Below are 20,337 nucleotides of genomic sequence, written 5' to 3'. Positions count from 1 at the left end.
CCTTCTACCCAGAAATGCAGAATCACGTATATATACACACGTGATCTTGCACACAGGGGCCACCCTGTAGCAGTAAAAGTGATGTGGGAGGTCCTAAAGCGGTTAAAGGCAATCTATAAAGATCTCTAGAAATTTGAAAATTGGATCATAACTAGCTGTGAATATTTTTGTGACACCCAATGACCACTTTTCACCCGCAGCTAGCACCAAATTAATAGAATATTCTAGGATGTCTGCTTCCACTATGGTGTATTCACTGGTGCACTCATACTAGAAATTGTGTTTGCATGGCTGGCAGTTCTCATCCTTGCTAGGTGACCAATGCTGTGTAGCATCACAACTACTAACCTCAGATCTTTTCTTCTTTCAAGCTCCTCCTGAGGAATAGACCATGGCAAATTCTGTGGCAGGCACTGTAGCACTTTCTTGGAGAATTCTGAGAAATCTACCCCATATTCGGTCAATATTCCCTCCGTTTCTGGTTCAATTTCTCCCGCCTGCCCAAGGCTTTTCATTAGCTTCCTAAAGACAAAGACATTCAGTTTTGAAAGGAAGTAATACACATTTACTCAACACAACAGGAATGTTATCCAACTTCTAGTCACAAAAACGATAAATACATAAGCTTTTGACGTGAGATTAGAATGACTTTAGAAAAAGGAATTTTGACTTGCCTGTAAATTTCATATATTAAAGTACAGTACAGGAAATGGGTATCCTTTTAATACATCATAGGTTATAGGCTCATATTGGGTGACTGGACACTGGCAGGCTTTGTAGAACAAGTCCTCTGCTGTGTCTTCCCTACAACCCTACACAACTCCTCAGGTTCTTAGTACTCAGGTCTGTAGCAAGCAACACAGAATAGCAAGGAGAGTTTAGGGAGGGTGGCATGTGACTTGCACTGTACACGAAGATATGGCATTTCCAAGTAAAATTCCTCTGATCATCATACAGTATGGGACATGGGCATCTTATTCATACACCATGGGATGTCCCCAAGCAATGAAAATAAGGGTGGACAAGAACTATGCAAACAGAACTGTACCAACACACCCAAAAACAAGGGTAAAAGACTTAGGTCCACAGTACTGCTGCAAGAACTCTGTGGCCAAATGCTCTGCCAGTAGAAAATTGGACTTCCACCCAGTAAAACTTTGAAAAAGCATGAACAGGAGACCAGGTAGTGGCCTTACAGACCTTGGTGCCCAAAGGCTGAAAACTTACTGGCCAAATCACCTGGTGAAAACAAGAAAGCAAGCTTTAAAAAAAAAAAAAAAATCCATCACAACTAAGAATTGGTGAGCTGCAATATAATACATTTTTATTTTTGGCATTAATACCACTAAGTCCAGAATAGGATGGATATCTCCATTGGGCTTTGGTACTGATATGATGACTCCATAGGGCAAGAAGTGGCTATCTGCTAAAGAAAGCCATGCGGCCGTAATATTTTTAAATATCTTGTAATCACCAACTGAACCCACAGGACACCTGTGTCCTGGAGATATGCAAACTGCAACAGACGTCTCCCCTTTCTCAGGATTCTTAAGTTTAAGCCTGGGAAGGAAGGTAAAGAAAAAAAAAATTAAGCTCCCAATAAAAAGATGGCAATCTGCCCCCTTCATATCCCTGTCCCACTGTAATGTCCTCTATCCCCCATAGCAGTGTCCTCTGCCCCCCTCCCCCCCAAAAACAGTATCCTCTGCCCCGTGTTCATGTCACCCCCATCACTGTAGTGTCCTCGGCCCCCATAGCAGTGTACTGTGCCGCCCTCTCCCCTCCACATTAGTGTCCTTTGCTCCCCTTAAAACCACCCCCTCACTGTAGTGTCCTCTGCCCCACCCCCCATAGCAGTGTCCTCTGCCCCCCTCCCCCCCACAGTAGTGAACTCCACCCCCAACACATTGTCACCTGTCCTGTACATCACCTCTTCCCCCCACTGAAGTGTCCTCTGCCCCCATTAGCAGTGTTCCAGACCTCCCCCTTACTTCCCCAAAGCAGTGTCCTGTACCCCCCCCCCCCCAACACACACTAATGCTGTGTAGATAGCACTCTACCAGCATGTGCACAGCAGAGATCAGCAGACAGCATAGTACCGGATAGAGGGCAGAAGCGGGAGCTGCCGGAGTCAACTTTTCATAAAAACAAGTTGGTGACTGACTGCTAGGACCGCCTAGCAACCAATAACCAGCTGGTTAGCTTGAAATGTTAAGGCCGCTCCCCCTGCCCTCTATCCAGCACTATGCTGTCTCCTGATCTTCGCTCTGCTGTGAACATGAGAGCAGCAAAGGCTGGGGGAGGGAAACAAAGCCATGTTCACAGTCTACCAGTTGGCTGCCCACGATCGATGGTTTAGTGAACCCCGTTCTACAGGATACTCCCAGAGCAGAGCTTGGGAGATAATGGAAGCATGTCTTGTAGGAGTATGCAGTAACCCAGGTATAGACCATCCTGCAAGGAATCCTCATAACAAAAGGGCATGAGGAAGCATTCAAGTGCCATATAAGGGCTCTAGGCAGAAATGACATTAAAGTGTGCGACCAGTCGCGTAATGTAACACCTGGTCATCCACCTGAGACTGAGCTCTGAGTAGTTGCATAGTCTAGTTACATCCAGCTCAACCCAAAGAAAATACACGCACACACTCCATATACTCAATCCTATACCCACAGTTGATCCAGAGGAAGGCAAAAAAACCCTAATAAAAAGCATAGTCCAATTTGTTTCAGCGGGGGAAAAAAATTCCTTCCCGATTCCCTAAGAAGCAATTGGATCATTCCTGGATCAACTTTACCTACAAGTATTAGTGTACAGTTATATTTTGTGCATTTATGAAAGAATCCACACCTTTTTAAGAAAAAAAAAAAAAATCTGATTTGGCCAGAGCCAGCTCTTGAGGTAGTTTATTCCACATTTTCACAGCTTTTACTTTGAAGTTTTTCTGTATTTGAAGGTTAAATGTTTTTTCATCCAGACGTAAAGAGTGCTCCCTTCTCTGCTGTGACGATCATACAGTGAATAACACTACAAGTTCATATATGGGCCACTTATGTATTTATACATGTTGATCAAATATCCCCCCCCTTGCTCTTCTAAAGAATAATTTCCTAAAACTAATAAATTCAGTTCAGCTAATCTTTCCTCATAGCAGAGTTCCTCCATACATCAGTTTGCTTTCTCTTCTCAGCATGTTTCCCCAAGATCCTGGATATTTCCTCATATTTCCTGTTTGTGAACCCAAAACCAGACTGCATATTCTTGAGGTTTTATGAATTTGTACAGGGGCAAAATTATGTTTCTCTGCAGTCCATATCTTTTTTTAATACAAAGAATTTTGCTCGCTTTGGAAACTGCAGTATTACATGCCATCATTAAGCCTATGATCTACCAGAACTCCACATCCTTCTCAACACTGATTCCCCCAGTTGTACTCCCCCTTACTATGTATGATGAATGCATATCTATCTTAGGCCCCAAATGCATAACTTCACATTAGTCAACATTAAACCTCATTTGCACATAGTTGCCCGATTGAACAGTGCATTGAGCTCAGCTTTTAAATTGGAGACATCCTATAAGGACGTTATTCCACTACATAGCTTGGTGTCAACTGCAAAGAATGAAATTGGACTTTTAATACCTGACACTATATAATTTATAAAGATATTAAAAGGCAAAAGTCCAAACACTGAACCTTGGGGTACACCACTGATAACCTTAAACCATTCAGTGGCTGAATGTCCGTACCAATTTTGAAAGTTTACAACAAAGTGAATACATCCCAAACATTTCCCCATTTGTACAGTAACAGATCAAGGGCAACTGTCTCACCTGTTCATGACTCTAGACCAGCAATGGGCAAACTACGGCCCAGCGGACCTTTTAATCTGGCCCGCGGAGCTAGGCTCCCGCTAGGCTCCTCTCACAGTCCGCCCTGAAGACCGGTGTTGCATGAAAATCTGTCTCCTATGAGGATCTGTCCCCCTCGACGTATCTGCGCATGTGCCGGAGATCGCCTGCTAATGCCTGAAACTGGCACATGCGCAGATACGTCGAGGGGGACAGATCCTCTTAGGAGACAGATTTTCATGCTACACCGGAACGGCGCAGGAACACGGCGAGAGGAACGCGCAGAGCAAAGGTAAGTGAATTGACACAGGGGGGACTTAATATGGGGGATGAATTACTATAGGGAGGATGAATTACTATATGGGGGATTAATTACTATGCTTACTATGGGGGAATATTACTATACTTACTATGGATGACACATACACATCATTCATCTACTCTTGGTCCGGCCCCCGGGTCCAATATATGAACCCATTGCGGCCCTCAAGTCAAAAAGTTTGCCCACCCCTGCTCTAGACTGTACAATCATAGTTTGCCTGTCACAGTGGGCATACCCCTGGGAGGGTCTCCAGGGACTCAAAAGTATGGACCACAACCCTGGATCTGTATAGCATATATGTGGCTAAATCAATACATAAAACCAAGGGCCAAAGTGAGCACCCCATGTAAGATCTAGTGCTTGAAGCAACATTAAAGGTTGTCCCCCACAGCATGGGGTCTGGGTATTGCTCCCAGGGTTTTTAACAGAGGTTGCACCAATCCGAATACAATGCTTCAGTTTAGGCATTAATAGACATTGGGGTTGACTAAAGAATTCTCAAAATAAGAAAAATAACTAGTGAAGATGATTTCTCAAGGAGGGAGAAGAGGTCCATCACCTACAGACACTAGCAAAAACCTGATGGACTCATGGAGTGGGGTAGGGTTATAGGGAAGGTGCTTCACCAGAGTATGTCCAATCACCTCAAGGTTTGACCCTATTTTCAGGCAGGGGAAAAGAACAGATGCACCGCTGCTGGCAGCCTGTAAACACGATAGGCAGAAAGCTGCAGCTGAAAAGGACTGGACAGTGTAACAAGTAGTACTAACATTCTCTCAGTCATACATATATTCTCTCGCTCTCATATATATATATATATATATATATATATATATTTATTTATATTACACACACACACACACACACACTCTCTCTCTCAGGTATCCCATTTTCCATGAATGAGCCCAATTGTGCGTGTATTTTCATAACTAGACCCTTAAATGTGTGTACCACAGAATATGCCTTTACAAAATGTGCCGTCAATTGTTTTTAGTAGGCTTTCTAGATTTTTCTTTTTAAAGCCCAAATCCAGTCAAATTATCTCTTGCAGAGGGTCTGTGCCCACACTGCAAGGGTCAGTTGCCAGTTTTTAAGGAAAAAGGAGATATACTTACCCAATCTTTCACTCTTCCCTTCTTCTTGACAGGTCCCCGTAACCTCTGCAACCTTGCACCACATAGCTCTGCACTGGACACGAAGACGCCGAGGGACAATCCATTGCTGCACCATGGGGAGAGTCGTCTGCCAGGAAAACAATTTTCCCTCTCCTCTGGACAAAATGAGATAACCCTTGCAGCACAGGCACAGCTCCATTGCAGGAGATAGTCTGTCGCCGAACTGTCAGGTGTCATATTTTTCAAAAGTAGACTAGCATGCAGCGATTTTACTCTATGCAAAATATTGCAATACAATCTAGGCGGTCAAATGCAAATATATCATATTATGCCAAAACATTTTTCAAACCTGATATCCTGGATTTCAAATACATTTTTCAAATTTGAAAAAAAATCGGTGCAATAAGCACACATTTTGTGTTACCATGCAGATTCCTACTTACATTATAAAAAGCGGATTTAGGCACAGAGAATTTTATTGATTCTCTATATCTTCATGGTGGTTTGAGTAGCATTTATTTGGACATAAATGTAACGGGTACCCAACCAGTTTTACTTAACAGATTCTCCAGTCCAGGATAGGTTTGCACAAATCTATACGCCCTTCAAAGGGCAACGGAGCCTCTGGTACACCCACTTTTTTTGTGTTTTTAATCCACCCTCCATGTTAGAAATCCTCTTTATCCCCGGAGGGGGGGGGTTTCTAGGAACATTATTCTGACAAAAAGTATACTGCCTCTACAATGCAACAGTTATCCAACCAGATTTACCTTATCCTTCAAGTCCCTGATAGGGAACGCAAATCTCTATGGCCTTTAAATGTTTGATTGAGGAGCTTAGGAAAGGTTATGTGCACAATGAGCAGTTAACCATTACATTGCAGCCGTACATATAAGGACCAATTTTTCAAACCAATTGCCTAGTCTATTAAAAAAAAATTTAATGTAATCTGTACATCTACTTTCTTCACACTGATGCAAGTGTGGACGTTTCTGTTGAAATGATCTCTGACATGTCCTTGGCCATCCTGTGGACTCCTGCTGTGACACATTATGACTGTAATGCTTAAACTTTTAAAATGTGAAGTGTTTGTTACTTTATATTGATATGATGCTGTACTTAAAACAAAAATAAGAGCTACTATGCATGCAAAATGTAGTCAATGATAGAAAGCATTAACCAAAAACATGTTACGTAACAAAAAGTTGACAGGTGTTCTGTACTTCATGTTGGTGTGCAAATAAAAGTAAAAGTTTTTATTCCAAATGTGTCTATTTTTCTCCACAGCTACTGCTCATTTGAATTTTGTAAAAATATCTGTGTTGTGTTTCATTATTAGACATATTATCGATTCTGCCATCTATGTATGCTGCTGGAAATATCAGTTGCTACATACAGTGGATATAAAAAGTCTACACACCCCTGTTAAAATGTCAGGTTCTTGAGATATAAAAAAATGAGAAAAAAGATAAATAATTTCAGAACTTTTTACACCTTTAATGTGACCTGTAAACTGTACAATTCAGTTGACAAACTGAAATCTTTTGCATGGGAAATAACTAAAATAATATGGTTACATAAGTCTGCACACCCTTAAACTAATACTTAGTTGAAGCGCCTTTTGATTTTATTACAGCACTCACAATTTTGGGCTGAGTATCAGCATGGCACACCTGGACTTGGCAATATTTGCCCACTCTTTCTTGCAAAAACACTCCAAATCTGTCAGATTGCAAGGGCATCTCCTGAGCACAGCCCTCTTCAGATCACCCCACAGATTTTCAATGGGATTCAGGTCTGGGTCCTGGCTGGGCCATTCCAAAAATTTATTCTTCTTCTGGTGAAGTCATTCCTTTGTTGATTTGGATGTATGTTTTGGGTCGTTGTCATGCTGAAAGATGAAGTTCCGCTTCATGTTCAGCTTTCTAGGAGACTCCTGAAGGCTTTGTGCCAATATTGACTGGTATTTGGAACTGTTCATAATCCACTCCACTCCAACTAATAAAAACAGCCCCAAAGCATGATGCTGCTGCCACCATGCTTCACTGTGGGTATGGTGTTCTTTTGGTGATGTGCAGTGTTGTTTTTGCGTTAAACATAACTCTTGGAATTATGGCCAAAAGGTAAAACCTTTGTTTCATCTGACCATAACACATTTTCCCACATGCTTTTGAGAGACTTCAGATGTGTTTTTTTTTTCAAAATTTAGCCAGGCTTGGACGTATTTCTTCGTAAGAAAAGGTTTCCATCTTGCCACACTCTACCCCATAGCCCAAACATATGAAGAATATGGGAGATTGTTGTCACATGTACCACACAGCCAGTACTTGCCAGATATATCCTGCAGCTCCTTTAATGTTGCTGTAGGCCTCTTGGCAGCCTCCCAGACCAGTTTTCCTGTCTTTTCATCAATTTTGGACATCCAGTTAATGGTAATGTCACTGTTGCTCCATATTTTCTCCACCTAATGACTGTCTTCACTGTGTTCCATGATATATCTAATGCCTTGGAAATTCTTTTGTACTCGTCTCCTGATACTTTTTAACCACTTACCCTCCAGAAGATTTACCCCCCCCCCCCCTTCATGACCAGGCCATTTTTTGCATTTCAGCACTGCACTATTTCAACTGGTAATTGCGCGGTTGTGCAATGCTGTTCCCAAACAAAATTTATGTCCTTTTTTCACACAAATAGAACTTTCTTTTGGTGGTATTTGATCACCTCTGTGGGTTTTTATTTTTTGCGCTATAAGCAAAAAAAGACCAAAAATTAATAAAAAAAAAAAAAAACTTTCACTTTTGGTTATAAAAAATATCCAAAAAACTCAAAAGTTAGTCTTACATTTAGGCCAAAAATGTATTCTGCTACATGTCTTTGGTAAAAAAAAAAAAAAAAAATCCCAATACATGCTTATTAATTGGTTTGTGTGAAAATTATAGCGTTTACAAAACTATGGTATATATATATTGGAATTTACACAGCTTTTACTTTGACTGCCTATCACATTTCTCGAGGTGCTAAAATGCCAGGGCAGTTCAAACCCCCCCCCAAATGACCCATTTTTGGCCAGACACCCCAAGGATTTTGCGGAGAGGCATGTTGAGTCCATGGAACATTTTATTTTTTGCCACAAATTTTTTGAAAATGGCATTTTATTTTGTTTTTCACAAAAGTTGTCACTTAAATGATATATGCTCATGTATGCCATGGGTATATGTGGAATAACACCCAAAAACACATTCTAATACTTCTCTAAGGTATGGGGATACCACATGTAAGACTTTTTGGCAGCCTAGCTACATACAGGCCCCAAAATCCAATGGCCACTTCCAGGCTTTCAAAGGGCATATTTCCTCATATCACTTCCTCAGTACCCATCCACAGTTTCGGAGGCCCTAAAAAGCCAGGATAGTACAAACCAACCCCAAAATGACCCCTTTTTGGAAAGTAGACACCCCAGGAACTTGATAAGAGGCATGGAGAGTATTTTACAGATATTTTTGTCACAGGGTTTTGAAAAAGAAAAAAAAAAAAGAAAAAATACATTGTTTTCCTTCTTCGTTTTTCAAAAACGTGGCAACAAATGAGATCTGCAAAATACTCACCATGCTTCAAATACCTTGGCATGTCGACTTTCCAAAAGGGGTCATATGGAGGGGTTGCTTCTACTATCCTGGCATTTCAGAGCCGACATTAGGTTATGCCACACATCGCCCACTCTTGAAGATCAAGCCTTCCCTGACACTTGTTCACATGAAAAAACTGGGATTTTTTTTTGCTAGAAAATTACTATGAACCCAAAACCTTATATAATTTTTTTTTAAAGCAGAGGCCCTAGAGAATAAAAAGGTGGGTGTTGAAATTTCTTTTTGTTTTTTAAGTCACACAGTATTTGCAAAGCGATTTTTCCAATGCAAAACTTTGGGGAAAAATACACTTAAGAATTTTAATGCACAAAAAAACAATATATATTGCCCAATTGTTTTTTAAGATATAAATAAGATGTTACACTGAGTAAATGGATACCAAACATGACATGCTTTAAAAAATTGTGCAAGACCATGCAATAGAGACAAAGAACGTACATTTTTCATATTGATAGGGGACGCTTTAAAAGCCGTAACAGGTCACCAATTTATATTTACACAGGAGGTCTAGTATTATAAATTACTGCCCTTGATCTGACATTCGCGGTGATACCTCACATGCATGGTGAAACGCGACCAAAGCTTGCGTTTGCCTTTGCACATGAGCACGGGAAAGGGGGGAGCGGCAGGGGTGATTTTTTTTTTTAGAATATATTTTTACACGGTCCCTTTTTTTTTCTGATCACTTTTGTTATCACAGTGAATGTAAATATCCCAATGATAGCAACAGGCAGTGACAGGTATTTTCTGAGAAATTTGGGGTCTATTAGACTCTAGATATGTCCTCTGCCCCTAAAGCATTTGATCACACCAAGAACGGTGTTGATCAGATGCTTTCCCAATTTAAAAATGGCACTCTTAAAGTCTCCAGAAACGGAAATTATAAAATGCTCGTAGCTTCTGGTCTCTTAGACCATAGACATCATTGAAGCCACTCTGGTCTCTGATCAGCCCTATGGTCAGCCATCGGAACTGCTGGCTGCATTCTCGGGTTCTCCTGTGGAACAGGAGAGCCCAAGAAAACTGTGGAAGGTGGCAAGAAAGATCGGGGGGGGGGGGGGGTGTCACATGCACCTGCTTGCAAAAATGATTTAGCAGCTAATTGGCTACTAAGATTGCTTTTACATGAAAGCTGACCACCAGCTGAAAAAAACAATACCAGGATGAAGCCTGTAGCTGCAGACATCATCCCGGTACAACTACTCAAAGTCCAGCGACGTACCAGTACATTGCTGATCCATGTTGGGCATATATGTAACCGCAGAGAACACTGGCATATCATAATCAGGTCTGTGGACCAATATGACCAATTCATTCTTTTTTGTAATGCCCATGTTGAGGGTTAGGCCCAAAAAAAAGTTTTAAATTAAGAAACCATGATAGGTTTCCATGCAAATTGTCTGTCAAGAGCTGAATTTGGGTGGGCGGCAATGTATTGTGTGTAAAAATTGCTTTGGCCCGCAATCAATTGGTACAAATCTTCTGTGAAAAATAGTGGAGGGGCTAAACGCTAGTGCTGACAGCGAACGGGGCTGATTCTGCTAACACTGCGTTTTTGGGGACGCTATACAAAAGGAGGCACTAGTATAATTCTGTTAGTGATTATATCGATCTGTACAAACACAGGTGCGTTCACACCCCAAAATAAAAAGCGACGTAAGATTACGCCACTTTGCCCAGAGCCGCGCTTGTGCGCAAAATGCGGGTGAGCGATCGTTAAATCGCTTTAAAAAAAAAAAACCCTTAATTTTTTTTTTTTTTTTTTAAATACTTATCAGAATAGTACAATGTTACCATGGTAACATTGTACTACTGGGGGTGGGGGTTGGTTTAATCAGGGAATTTTATTTATTTTACACTTTGATTTGCAGGAGAAATAAAATTAATTTCTCCTGTAATGCAAATCTTGCTGTCATGAATGAATTAGGTTTTCGACAGCTCAAGATAGCGATCTGTGATTGGCTGGAGCTGGTCACATGGTGCATGGTGCTGCGCTTGGCCCCATGTATCATGTGATAGCTGTGCAGGCCAATCACAGCTCACTAGGAAGACAAGCAGAGCTGTTATGAATCAGGTTGATTCATAGCAGCTTTGCGAACATTGTGATCGTGTGATTGCAAAGCGATCACATGATTATCGGGTCTCATTCGCCAGACTCTTCATTCCGCTGTGTCCGCCAAAGTGGGTGGGGAAGGCTGCACCCCCCATGTTAGTACAGCCAGAGCAACATACCCGTACGTCGCTTTGCCTGTAGCTGCCGCCTGGCCACAGTACATTGTGGGCAGGGAAGCGGTTAACAATGAGATCCCTCTGATGCTTTGGAAGCTCTCTGCGGATCATGGCTTTTGCTGTAGGATGCGACTAAGAAAATGTCAGGAAAGACCTACTAGAACAGATGAACTTTATTTGGGGTTAATCAGAGGCACTTTAAATAATGGCAGGTGTGTACTGACTCCTATTTAACATGATTTTGAATGTGATTGCTTAATTCTGAACACAGCTACATCCTCCCCAGTTATAAGAGTGTGTGCACACTTATGCAACCACATTTTTTTAATTTATGCTTACTCTCCCCCTCCCTAAATGAGTTCAGTTTGTTTTTCAATTGAGTTGTACAGTTTATAGGTCACATTAAAGGTGGAAAAACTTCTGAAGTTATTTATCTTTGTATTTTTTTTTACATCAAAGAAACCTGACATTTTAATAGGGGTGTGTAGACTATTTATATTCACTGTACAGACAACTCTGTTTTTTGTTAACCAAGCAGGCAAATTGAAAAAAAAAAATCACTTTACCAAGACAAACCGTGTGGGAATCTCCCATGTGGTGTCTTTGCATTCTGACTCCATCAACTTAACACAATCATCAACAATAACTGCAGTTGTCAGCAAGCATTGATCTGATGCAGTTTGAATGCTGGTTTTCCTGCAAACCAGTTCAACAGAAGCAGATCGTGAGGCTGGCTTTTTAGAGAAAAATCTTTGCACGTGGTCCTACTGCTAGGAAACATTTTTATTATTGGACTATATCTTTATCCATGACAACATAATACAATTACGCAATTACTACTACAAAAAAATTACTCATCTGAAGGTATAACAAAACAAAAAGACAAGGTGATCTCACATAGAAAGTAATGACAGCAATATTACATACATGTATTACAATTTTGAATATTGCCATGCAAGCACTCCCTCTGGGGACATGAAGTAGTTGGCTAACTTCTTCCTGATATCCAATGCTTGTGCTGTGCTGCATATAGGTTGACCTGACAAATTCTCCATCTCATTATTATTATTATTATTATACAGTATTTATAAAGCGCCAATAGTTCGCTCAGCGCTGTACATTACAAAGGGGGACAGAACATGTGACAGAATACCAATACAATGCAAAACATGAGGGGATTGAGGGCCCTGCTCTTTCGAGCTCACAATCTAGGAGGGAGGGGATAGTGGTACAGGAGGAGATAGCTGTGGGGGATGGAGTGGTAGGAAGAGTGGAGGAGGTCGGCAAGTTACCAGGGGGTGGGGTAGGCTTCCCTGAAGAGATGGGTTTTCAGGGTGCGCCTAAAGGAGAGGAGAGTGGGTGATAATCTGATGGGTTGGGGCAGGGAGTTCCAGAGGATGGGTGACACCCTGGAGAAGTCCTGGAGGCGGGCATGGGAGGAGGAGACCAGGGAACTAGAGAGAAGGAGGTCTTGTGAGGAGCGGAGTGTGCGTGCTGGGCGGTACTTGGATATTAGGTCAGTGATGTAGTTCGGGGCAGTATAGTGGACAGCTTTGTACGTCAGCGTTAGGATTTTGAATTTGATCCGTTGCGCAATCGGAAGCCAGTGGAGGGATTGGCAGAGGGCGGTGGCGGAGACACAGCGGTTGGAAAGGTGAATGAGTCTGGCAGCCGTATTCAGGATCGACTAAAGCGGGGATAGCCAGCGGCGAGGCAGGCCAGTGAGGAGGGAGTTGCAGTAATCGAGTCGTGACATGAGGAGGGAGTGGATGAGCTGTTTAGTGGTTTCAGGGGTTAGGAACGTGCGGATTTTGGCGATGTTGCGGAGGTGGAGTCTGCACGAGTTTGTTAAAGATTGGACTTGGGGTTGAAAGGATAGGTTGGAGTCCAGAATGACACCAAGTACTCTGGCCTGCGGGGCGGGTTTGATGGTAGCGTTGTTGGATGTGACGGAGAAATCAATGGGGGGGGGGGGGTGTCCGGGCTGGGGGGAAAACAAGAAACTCTGTTTTGGAGAGGTTCAGTTTAAGGAAGTGGAGCAACATCCAGTCTGATATGTCGCTCAGTAGGTGTGTGATTCGGGCTGAGACCGAGGGGGTGAGGTGGGGGGTTGAGAGATAGATTTGTGTGTCGTCGGCATAGAGGTGGTAGTTGAAGCCGTGAGAGTGTATGAGTTGGCCAAGAGAGGAGGTGTAGATGGAGAAGAGAAGGGGCCCAAGGACAGAGCCTTGAGGGACCCCAACAGAGAGGGGGAGTGAGGGGGAGGTGGTAGCATTATAGGTAACGCTGAAGGAGCGTTGTGACAGGTAGGATGAGAGCCAGGAGAGAGCAGAATCTCTGAGGCCGAGGGAGTGTAGTTTTTTGAGGAGGAGGGGGTGGTCGACTGTGTCGAAGGCCGCAGAGAGATAAAGGAGTAGGAGCACTGAATAGTGGCCATTAGCTTTGGTGGTTAGCAGGTCATTGGAGAGTTTGAGTAAGGAGGTTTCGGTGGAGTGTAGGGGACGGAAGCCGGACTGTAGGGGATCGAGGAGGTGGTTGTCACTGAGGTGAGAGCATAGGCGGGTGTAGACTAGGCGCTCGAGGAGTTTAGATGTAAATGGGAGCAGGGAGATGGGTCTGAGGTTGTTCGGGTCATTGGGGTCCAGGGAGGGCTTTTTAAGTATGGGGGTGATGTGTGCATGTTTCAGAGGGGAGGGGAAAGTGCCTGAGGAGAGGGAGAGATTGAAGATGTGGGTGAGGGAGCGCAGGATGGAGGAGGAGGAAGGTCGTAGGAGTTGTGAGGGGATAGGGTCGAGGGGCAGGTGGTGAGGTGGGCATCAGAGAGGATCTTGGAGACTTCCTCGATGGTAGTAAGGTCAAAGGTGCGGAGTGTGGGGGGAGCTTCAGTAGAGGAATGAAGGGTGGGGTGGAAGAGGAGGTCAGAGCAGTGGTGGGGCCGTGGGAGAGGGGTGATGAGGGGGTAGCTGAGTGAGGGTGAAGGGGGTTGGAGAGAGTTTGAGCAGCGACGAAGTCCCTGCGGGTTATGTCGAGGGGGGATAAGGGGGTAGCTGTGTGAGAGGGGACGGGTTGAGAGGGTGTGTAAGTTGCGGCAATGTCCTTGCGAATTGTGTCAATCTTGTTTTTGAAGTGATTGGCAATCTCAAGGGCAGCGAGTGAGGTGCTGGGTGGAGGTGGGGGTGGAGAGAGTAGAGAGTTGAAGGCAGAGAAGAGTCGGCGATCTCATGAAGAAGACAGTCGTCAAAGTTGTAACCCTTCCTTTGACTGATAAAAATGCGGAGTGCACAAGTACTTTTTATGACATTATCCACATTGCTTGGAAGAAATTGCATAGAACTGCTATATATTCTCCACCTGTTAGATAGTATGCCAATGGTGCACTCCACAAATCTCCTAGATGGGAGTTAAACAATAGTTGAAAACTCTTTTCTTCAATTCATGGTTTCATTTGGGAAAAGGCTTCTTGATTGATGTAGTGAGAAGGAAGGCTTTGTCCGCAACCAGTACACATGATATGGTAAGGGTACATAATTTAGGGCTAAAAGGGTTCGGACCTGGAATATTCATGTGAACTGTTGTGAATCTCTTGCCCATTGCCGATCTTCTGAATACCTGGGAATCAGAACTTCCGTCTGCCCCAACATCAATTGACACAAAGTTGTAATTTTCACATATAGCCATTAAAACTACAGAAACTTTTTCAAAATTATAAAACTTTGAACCACTGTTTGATGGCATTTGGATCCTAATGTGCTTGCCATCCAAAGCACTGATGCAGTGGGGAAAATTACAATTCCTTATAAATTCTTCACCGATTTCCATCCACCTGTAATGAGTTGGCAGCGGCATCACTATTTCTTTCATTTCATCCCAAATCATCTTACATGGGTTATGGGTCATGAGAACAATAAAATGTATTGTGGCTTTTCCCTATAAGAAATGGAAGTGAAGAGATGAAAATGGCTCTACAATAGTCAAAAACCTATAAAATAAAAGTTGTTGCTAAAATATAGACATGACTGGCAAAAGGTAAGTACAGGAATGAAACAACACACCTCTTGGTGGATGCTGCATTGGTACAAACTGCATTTGTCCCATGCCACCATAACAAGCAATCACATGACTGCTTATTGCTCAATTCTCAGTTGTGAAGAGACTCCCAGTCACCAGCTCTGTGCTCTGCCCTTACAGCGCTCACTGGATAGCAGGACTGTTTAGTGAGAAGGAGCAGATAGCTCATGCTCTCAGAGGTGGGCTGGGAGCAAGCCAACTGGTGGTCAGGAATTTGTGCAAATAAAGGAATATAGTCAGCATCCATCTAGAGTCTCAACCATATGACTGACTCCAAGCAACAGCGTCCCTTGTCACGCAGATGTGTCAGAAAGCAGTCACAAAAATAGAGCAGAAACAGGCCACCTAGAATGACACGAATAACTGGTGTCATAATCATATCTCCGACTCACTTAGTATATAAGTGTGGATCCATAAACCCAGAAAATGCATACTGAACAATATGGTAGTGTGACAAGAGCACCCCTACCTGAAAAAAAGAAGGTTACTAAGAGATCCACGCGGAGTAATATGGATTCAAAAATTACAGGCAATACTTTATTTGATCACATAGATCATAAGGAGGTTAAACATGAGCACGGTGAACATGTCAAGCAAATAAAATCATTTTAAAAGCACTTAGCGTCTTCATATCAGGGTCATTAGGCAAGTAGAGTACCATATAAGGCAATATGCGGTAATGGTGGGGTTATGATCCTAGGTTTCCGTGAATTTCCAGCTTGTATTAGAGTGAACCATAAATTCAGCAAATATGTTCCCAATATAGGTCAAGATGTGTAGAGTAGCCTCCTGTGGTATGGAAGCTGGAACACAAAAATACACAAAAAATATATGAAAATATAAGAGCTGAATCACATCCAGGCCTCACCAAGCCTCCCTCTACAGTAATTGGTGGACACCTTCATTACCTTCTTAGTTGTGAAACTGTCATACCCGCTTCTCAAATGTGGGGACTTCCTGGATAGCCACCCCAAGTGAAACACAGTCCACAGTACCAAATGATTCTGGGGATATATATAGAAATTAGTGTATATAGCACAGGCATCAAGTAAAACCCTGAAAGCAAAAAACAAAGTATGGGTATATTACCATCAATAAAGATCAAGAGGACTCCCGTCGACTTGAAATAGGATCAGGTCCTTGATGCTTATTCAAAGGTGCATATGGGGGTGGGGAGCCAGGTAGTCACAGTACGTAGATTCCAAACACATATATTGTGTATATAGCAGGCCGTGAATACCTGAGTCTGTATACCCACTGAAGGGTTTCCAAAAATTACTCAATCTGAGAAAATTGAAGCGGTTTGAATAGGATATGGCTTTGTCACAGCATACAATGCCTAAGTAGGATAGCGTATAAGTATATATATGTATATATTATCCTCTAAAGAGGATTTCCAAAAAATTCCCCGAATATACAGGGTAGATTAGGCCCGTATAACATGCCCTCTTAGCTCCAGATATACTCTATAAATCTACACAGCTGTAAGCTTAAATAACTTGCCACCGGTGGAAGGTATATTCCCCTAGGGCAGTGATGGCGAACCCGTGGCACGCGTGCCACAGCCGGCACGCCGAGCCTTATCTGTGGGCACGCCAGGAGAATCCAGCGGCGCGCTGTCTTCCCGGCTGTAGTGTGCGTGACAGCCGGGTCCCAAGTGCGCATGCACAAGAAGCAGTGCTGTTTGTGAATGGTAAGGCGGTACCTGGGACACATGACAGATCCCAGAAGCCGCCAGACCAATCACAAAGCGCAGCGCTTCTCGCGCATGCGCACTGGGCATCCGGCTGTCCGACGAGCGCCCACACTACAGAAGCCGGAAAGACAGCGCGCGGCTGGATCGAGGAACAGGTAAGATTAAAAAAAAAAACTCTGCGGAAGTAAGAGCGGGTACCTGTCAAATTCAGGTACCCGCTCCCCCTCCCTCCCCAAAGGTCCGCAGTCTCTGGTCATCTCTGTACTGTCCGCAGTCTCTGGTCATCCCTGTGCTGTCCGCAGTCTCTGGTCATCCCTGTGCTGTCCGCAGTCTCTGGTCATCCCTGTGCTGTCCGCAGTCTCTGGTCATCCCTGTGCTGTCCGCAGTCTCTGGTCATCCCTGTGCTGTCCGCAGTCTCTGGTCATCCCTGTGCTGTCCGCAGTCTCTGGTCATCCCTGTGCTGTCCGCAGTCTCTGGTCATCCCTGTGCTGTCCGCAGTCTCTGGTCATCCCTGTGCTGTCCGCAGTCTCTGGTCATCCCTGTGCTGTCCGCAGTCTCTGGTCATCCCTGTACTGTCCGCAGTCTCTGGTCATCCCTGTACTGTGTCCCCAGTCTCTGGTCATCCCTGTACTGTGTCCCCAGTCTCTGGTCATCTCCTGTACTGTGTCCGCAGTCTCTGGTCATCCCTGTACTGTGTCCGCAGTCTCTGGTCATCCCTGTACTGTGTCCGCAGTCTCTGGTCATCCCTGTACTGTGTCCGCAGTCTCTGGTCATCCCTGTACTGTGTCCGCAGTCTCTGGTCATCCCTGTACTGTGTCCGCAGTCTCTGGTCATCTCCTGTGCTGTTCGCAGTCTCTGGTCATCTCCTGTGCTGTTCGCAGTCTCTGGTCATCTCCTGTGCTGTCCGCAGTCTCTGGTCATCCCTGTGCTGTCCGCAGTCTCTGGTCATCCCTGTGCTGTCCGCAGTCTCTGGTCATCCCTGTACTGTCCGCAGTCTCTGGTCATCCCTGTACTGTCCGCAGTCTCTGGTCATCCCTGTACTGTCCGCAGTCTCTGGTCATCTCCTGTACTGTCCGCAGTCTCTGGTCATCTCCTGTACTGTGTCCGCAGTCTCTGGTTATCCCTGTACTGTGTCCGCAGTCTCTGGTCATCCCTGTACTGTCCGCAGTCTCTGGTCATCCCTGTACTGTCCGCAGTCTCTGGTCATCCCTGTACTGTCCGCAGTCTCTGGTCATCCCTGTACTGTCCGCAGTCTCTGGTCATCCCTGTACTGTCCGCAGTCTCTGGTCATCCCTGTACTGTCCGCAGTCTCTGGTCATCCCTGTACTGTGTCCGCAGTCTCTGGTCATCCCTGTACTGTGTCCGCAGTCTCTGGTCATCCCTGTACTGTGTCCGCAGTCTCTGGTCATCCCTGTACTGTCCGCAGTCTCTGGTCATCCCTGTACTGTCCGCAGTCTCTGGTCATCTCCTGTACTGTGTCCGCAGTCTCTGTTCATCCCTGTACTGTGTCCGCAGTCTCTGGTCATCCCTGTACTGTGTCCGCAGTCTCTGGTCATCCCTGTACTGTGTCCGCAGTCTCTGGTCATCCCTGTACTGTGTCCGCAGTCTCTGGTCATCCCTGTACTGTGTCCGCAGTCTCTGGTCATCCCTGTACTGTCTGCAGTTCTGGTCATCCCTGTACTGTGTCCGCAGTCTCTGGTCATCCCTGTACTGTCCGCAGTTCTGGTCATCCCTGTACTGTGTCCGCAGTCTCTGGTCATCCCTGTACTGTTAATTAGTTTGCACTACTGTACGAGTTGTTTTTTCTAAACCAAAAGCTCGATATTCAGGTTTCATTGCAGTGTTGGCACTTTGAAAGAAATAAGTTGGTTTTGGGTTGCAGTTTGGGCACTCGGGCTCAAAAAGGTTCGCCATCACTGCCCTAGGGGATTGCCGTTTGCGAACCGCTGTAGTAGACGACTTTGTGGTAGTTTCCAGGGGGCCTCGTGCCTTCCTAGCAAGGAGCTGTGACACCGCCGTTCCTTCCCACCTCGTGGGCGCCGCACCCTATGAAGACGCCGAGCGTAGTGACGTCATTACGTTGACGCGTTTCGTCCGCCAATCACCGCAGACTGCCTTATATGGTACTCTACTTGCCTAATGACCCTGATATGAAGACGCTAAGTGCTTTTAAAATGATTTTATTTGCTTGACATGTTCACCGTGCTCATGTTTAACCTCCTTATGATCTATGTGATCAAATAAAGTATTGCCTGTAATTTTTGAATCCATATTACTCCGCGTGGATCTCTTAGTAACCTTCTTTTTTTCAGGTAGGGGTGCTCTTGTCACACTACCATATTGTTCAGTGTCAGAAAGCAGAACTGTGCACCAATGTGACCCAAAGTGGATGTGCAAAAAAGCTTTGGACATGCTTCTGCTAATCGACATAATATCTGTCAATCCAGGGCATTAAAAGTTTACACATGGTAAAGTTACAAGGAGGGGTTCTTCTGGAGACACAGGAAACATATCAGTTGTGCAATACATCAGTCGTGGTTGAATGATCACCAGTAGGGCATCCTCATTCGTGTGTACTCAGAACTTTGAGTATGTATACAGTTCTTGGTATAGGGTGTGAAAGTGACCTTTCGAAAACCTCTGGGAGACCATAGGATGCACCCAGTACCTACGAACCCTCTTCTTTTTCTGCTGGGCCAGTTGGTCAATTAATTTCAGATGGCTCAAGGCAAGCATCAGTGAGAGGACTGTACAGGAATCCATTGTGAATGCAATGCAGAGGAAGCAAAGACACCAGCAGATATTAACAACACCTACAACCTACATTACTTCCTATTCACTTCCCAACACAGCACAGAGGGAGAATCTGGACCGAGATTTTTTTTAACGAGTGATAAACGAAGCAGAAAGGCTTTCTAAACGTTTGCTATGTCAACGCTTTAGGGGCATTAATGAGCGCTATACATTGTTTGCATATGTAAATTAGCTTAAATGGGTGTTGTGCTGCTTGCACTCTATAAAACAATCAGTAAAATGATACAAAACTACCTCAATATGAACTATGTCAATCTCAAATGATCACTGTATATTCACACTAAAATCTTCATAGTTCCTTTACACCAGTTTCATACAGGCTTCAGCTTGTAGAAGAGCAGTGTGACAGCAAGCTTTGATAAAGCATTTGCAGAGCTTTCAGCAAGCTTTGAGCTTTTGAAGTAACATTTAGCTCCAATTTGTAAATATAAAAGTATAATGGGAGTGTTGATTGCCACTTTAAGCAAGCTGCTAGCAGGGTTCAGCACTTGTTTGAAGCCTGCTAGCAGCTGGCTTAAAGTGGCAATCAAAGGTCCCATTATAATCTGTGTTCAAAATTTACAAACTGGAGTCGAATGACAATTTAAAAGCCTT

General features: G+C 44.1%; 1 protein-coding gene and 1 long non-coding RNA gene across 5 annotated transcripts in view; both read right to left on the bottom strand.

Moving 5' to 3' along the window:
* Positions 1-20,337, bottom strand: part of DIS3L2 (DIS3 like 3'-5' exoribonuclease 2) — a 746,747-nt gene that overhangs the window by 356,858 nt on the left and 369,552 nt on the right. For all 4 annotated transcript variants that reach the window (XM_089680086.1, XM_089680087.1, XM_089680085.1 and 1 more), the window contains one exon: positions 349-522. In XM_089680086.1, coding sequence (XP_089536212.1) covers positions 349-522 — 174 coding nt within the window. The remainder of the gene's footprint in view (positions 1-348; positions 523-20,337) is intronic.
* LOC149460077 (uncharacterized) lies at positions 15,749-16,238 on the bottom strand. The gene is made up of 2 exons (XR_016313150.1): positions 16,142-16,238; positions 15,749-16,036 (listed from the first exon to the last, which is right to left on the bottom strand). It is a non-coding gene; the product is annotated as an uncharacterized LOC149460077 (long non-coding RNA).

The sequence above is a fragment of the Staurois parvus genome, unplaced genomic scaffold (assembly GCF_062004578.1).
Source record: "Staurois parvus isolate SC_StPar_1 unplaced genomic scaffold, SC_StPar_1.0 ptg000235l, whole genome shotgun sequence".
Taxonomy (NCBI): domain Eukaryota; kingdom Metazoa; phylum Chordata; class Amphibia; order Anura; family Ranidae; genus Staurois; species Staurois parvus.
The sequence above is the reverse complement of the archived record's forward strand: the minus strand, read 5'-3'. Positions and strand labels throughout refer to the sequence as shown.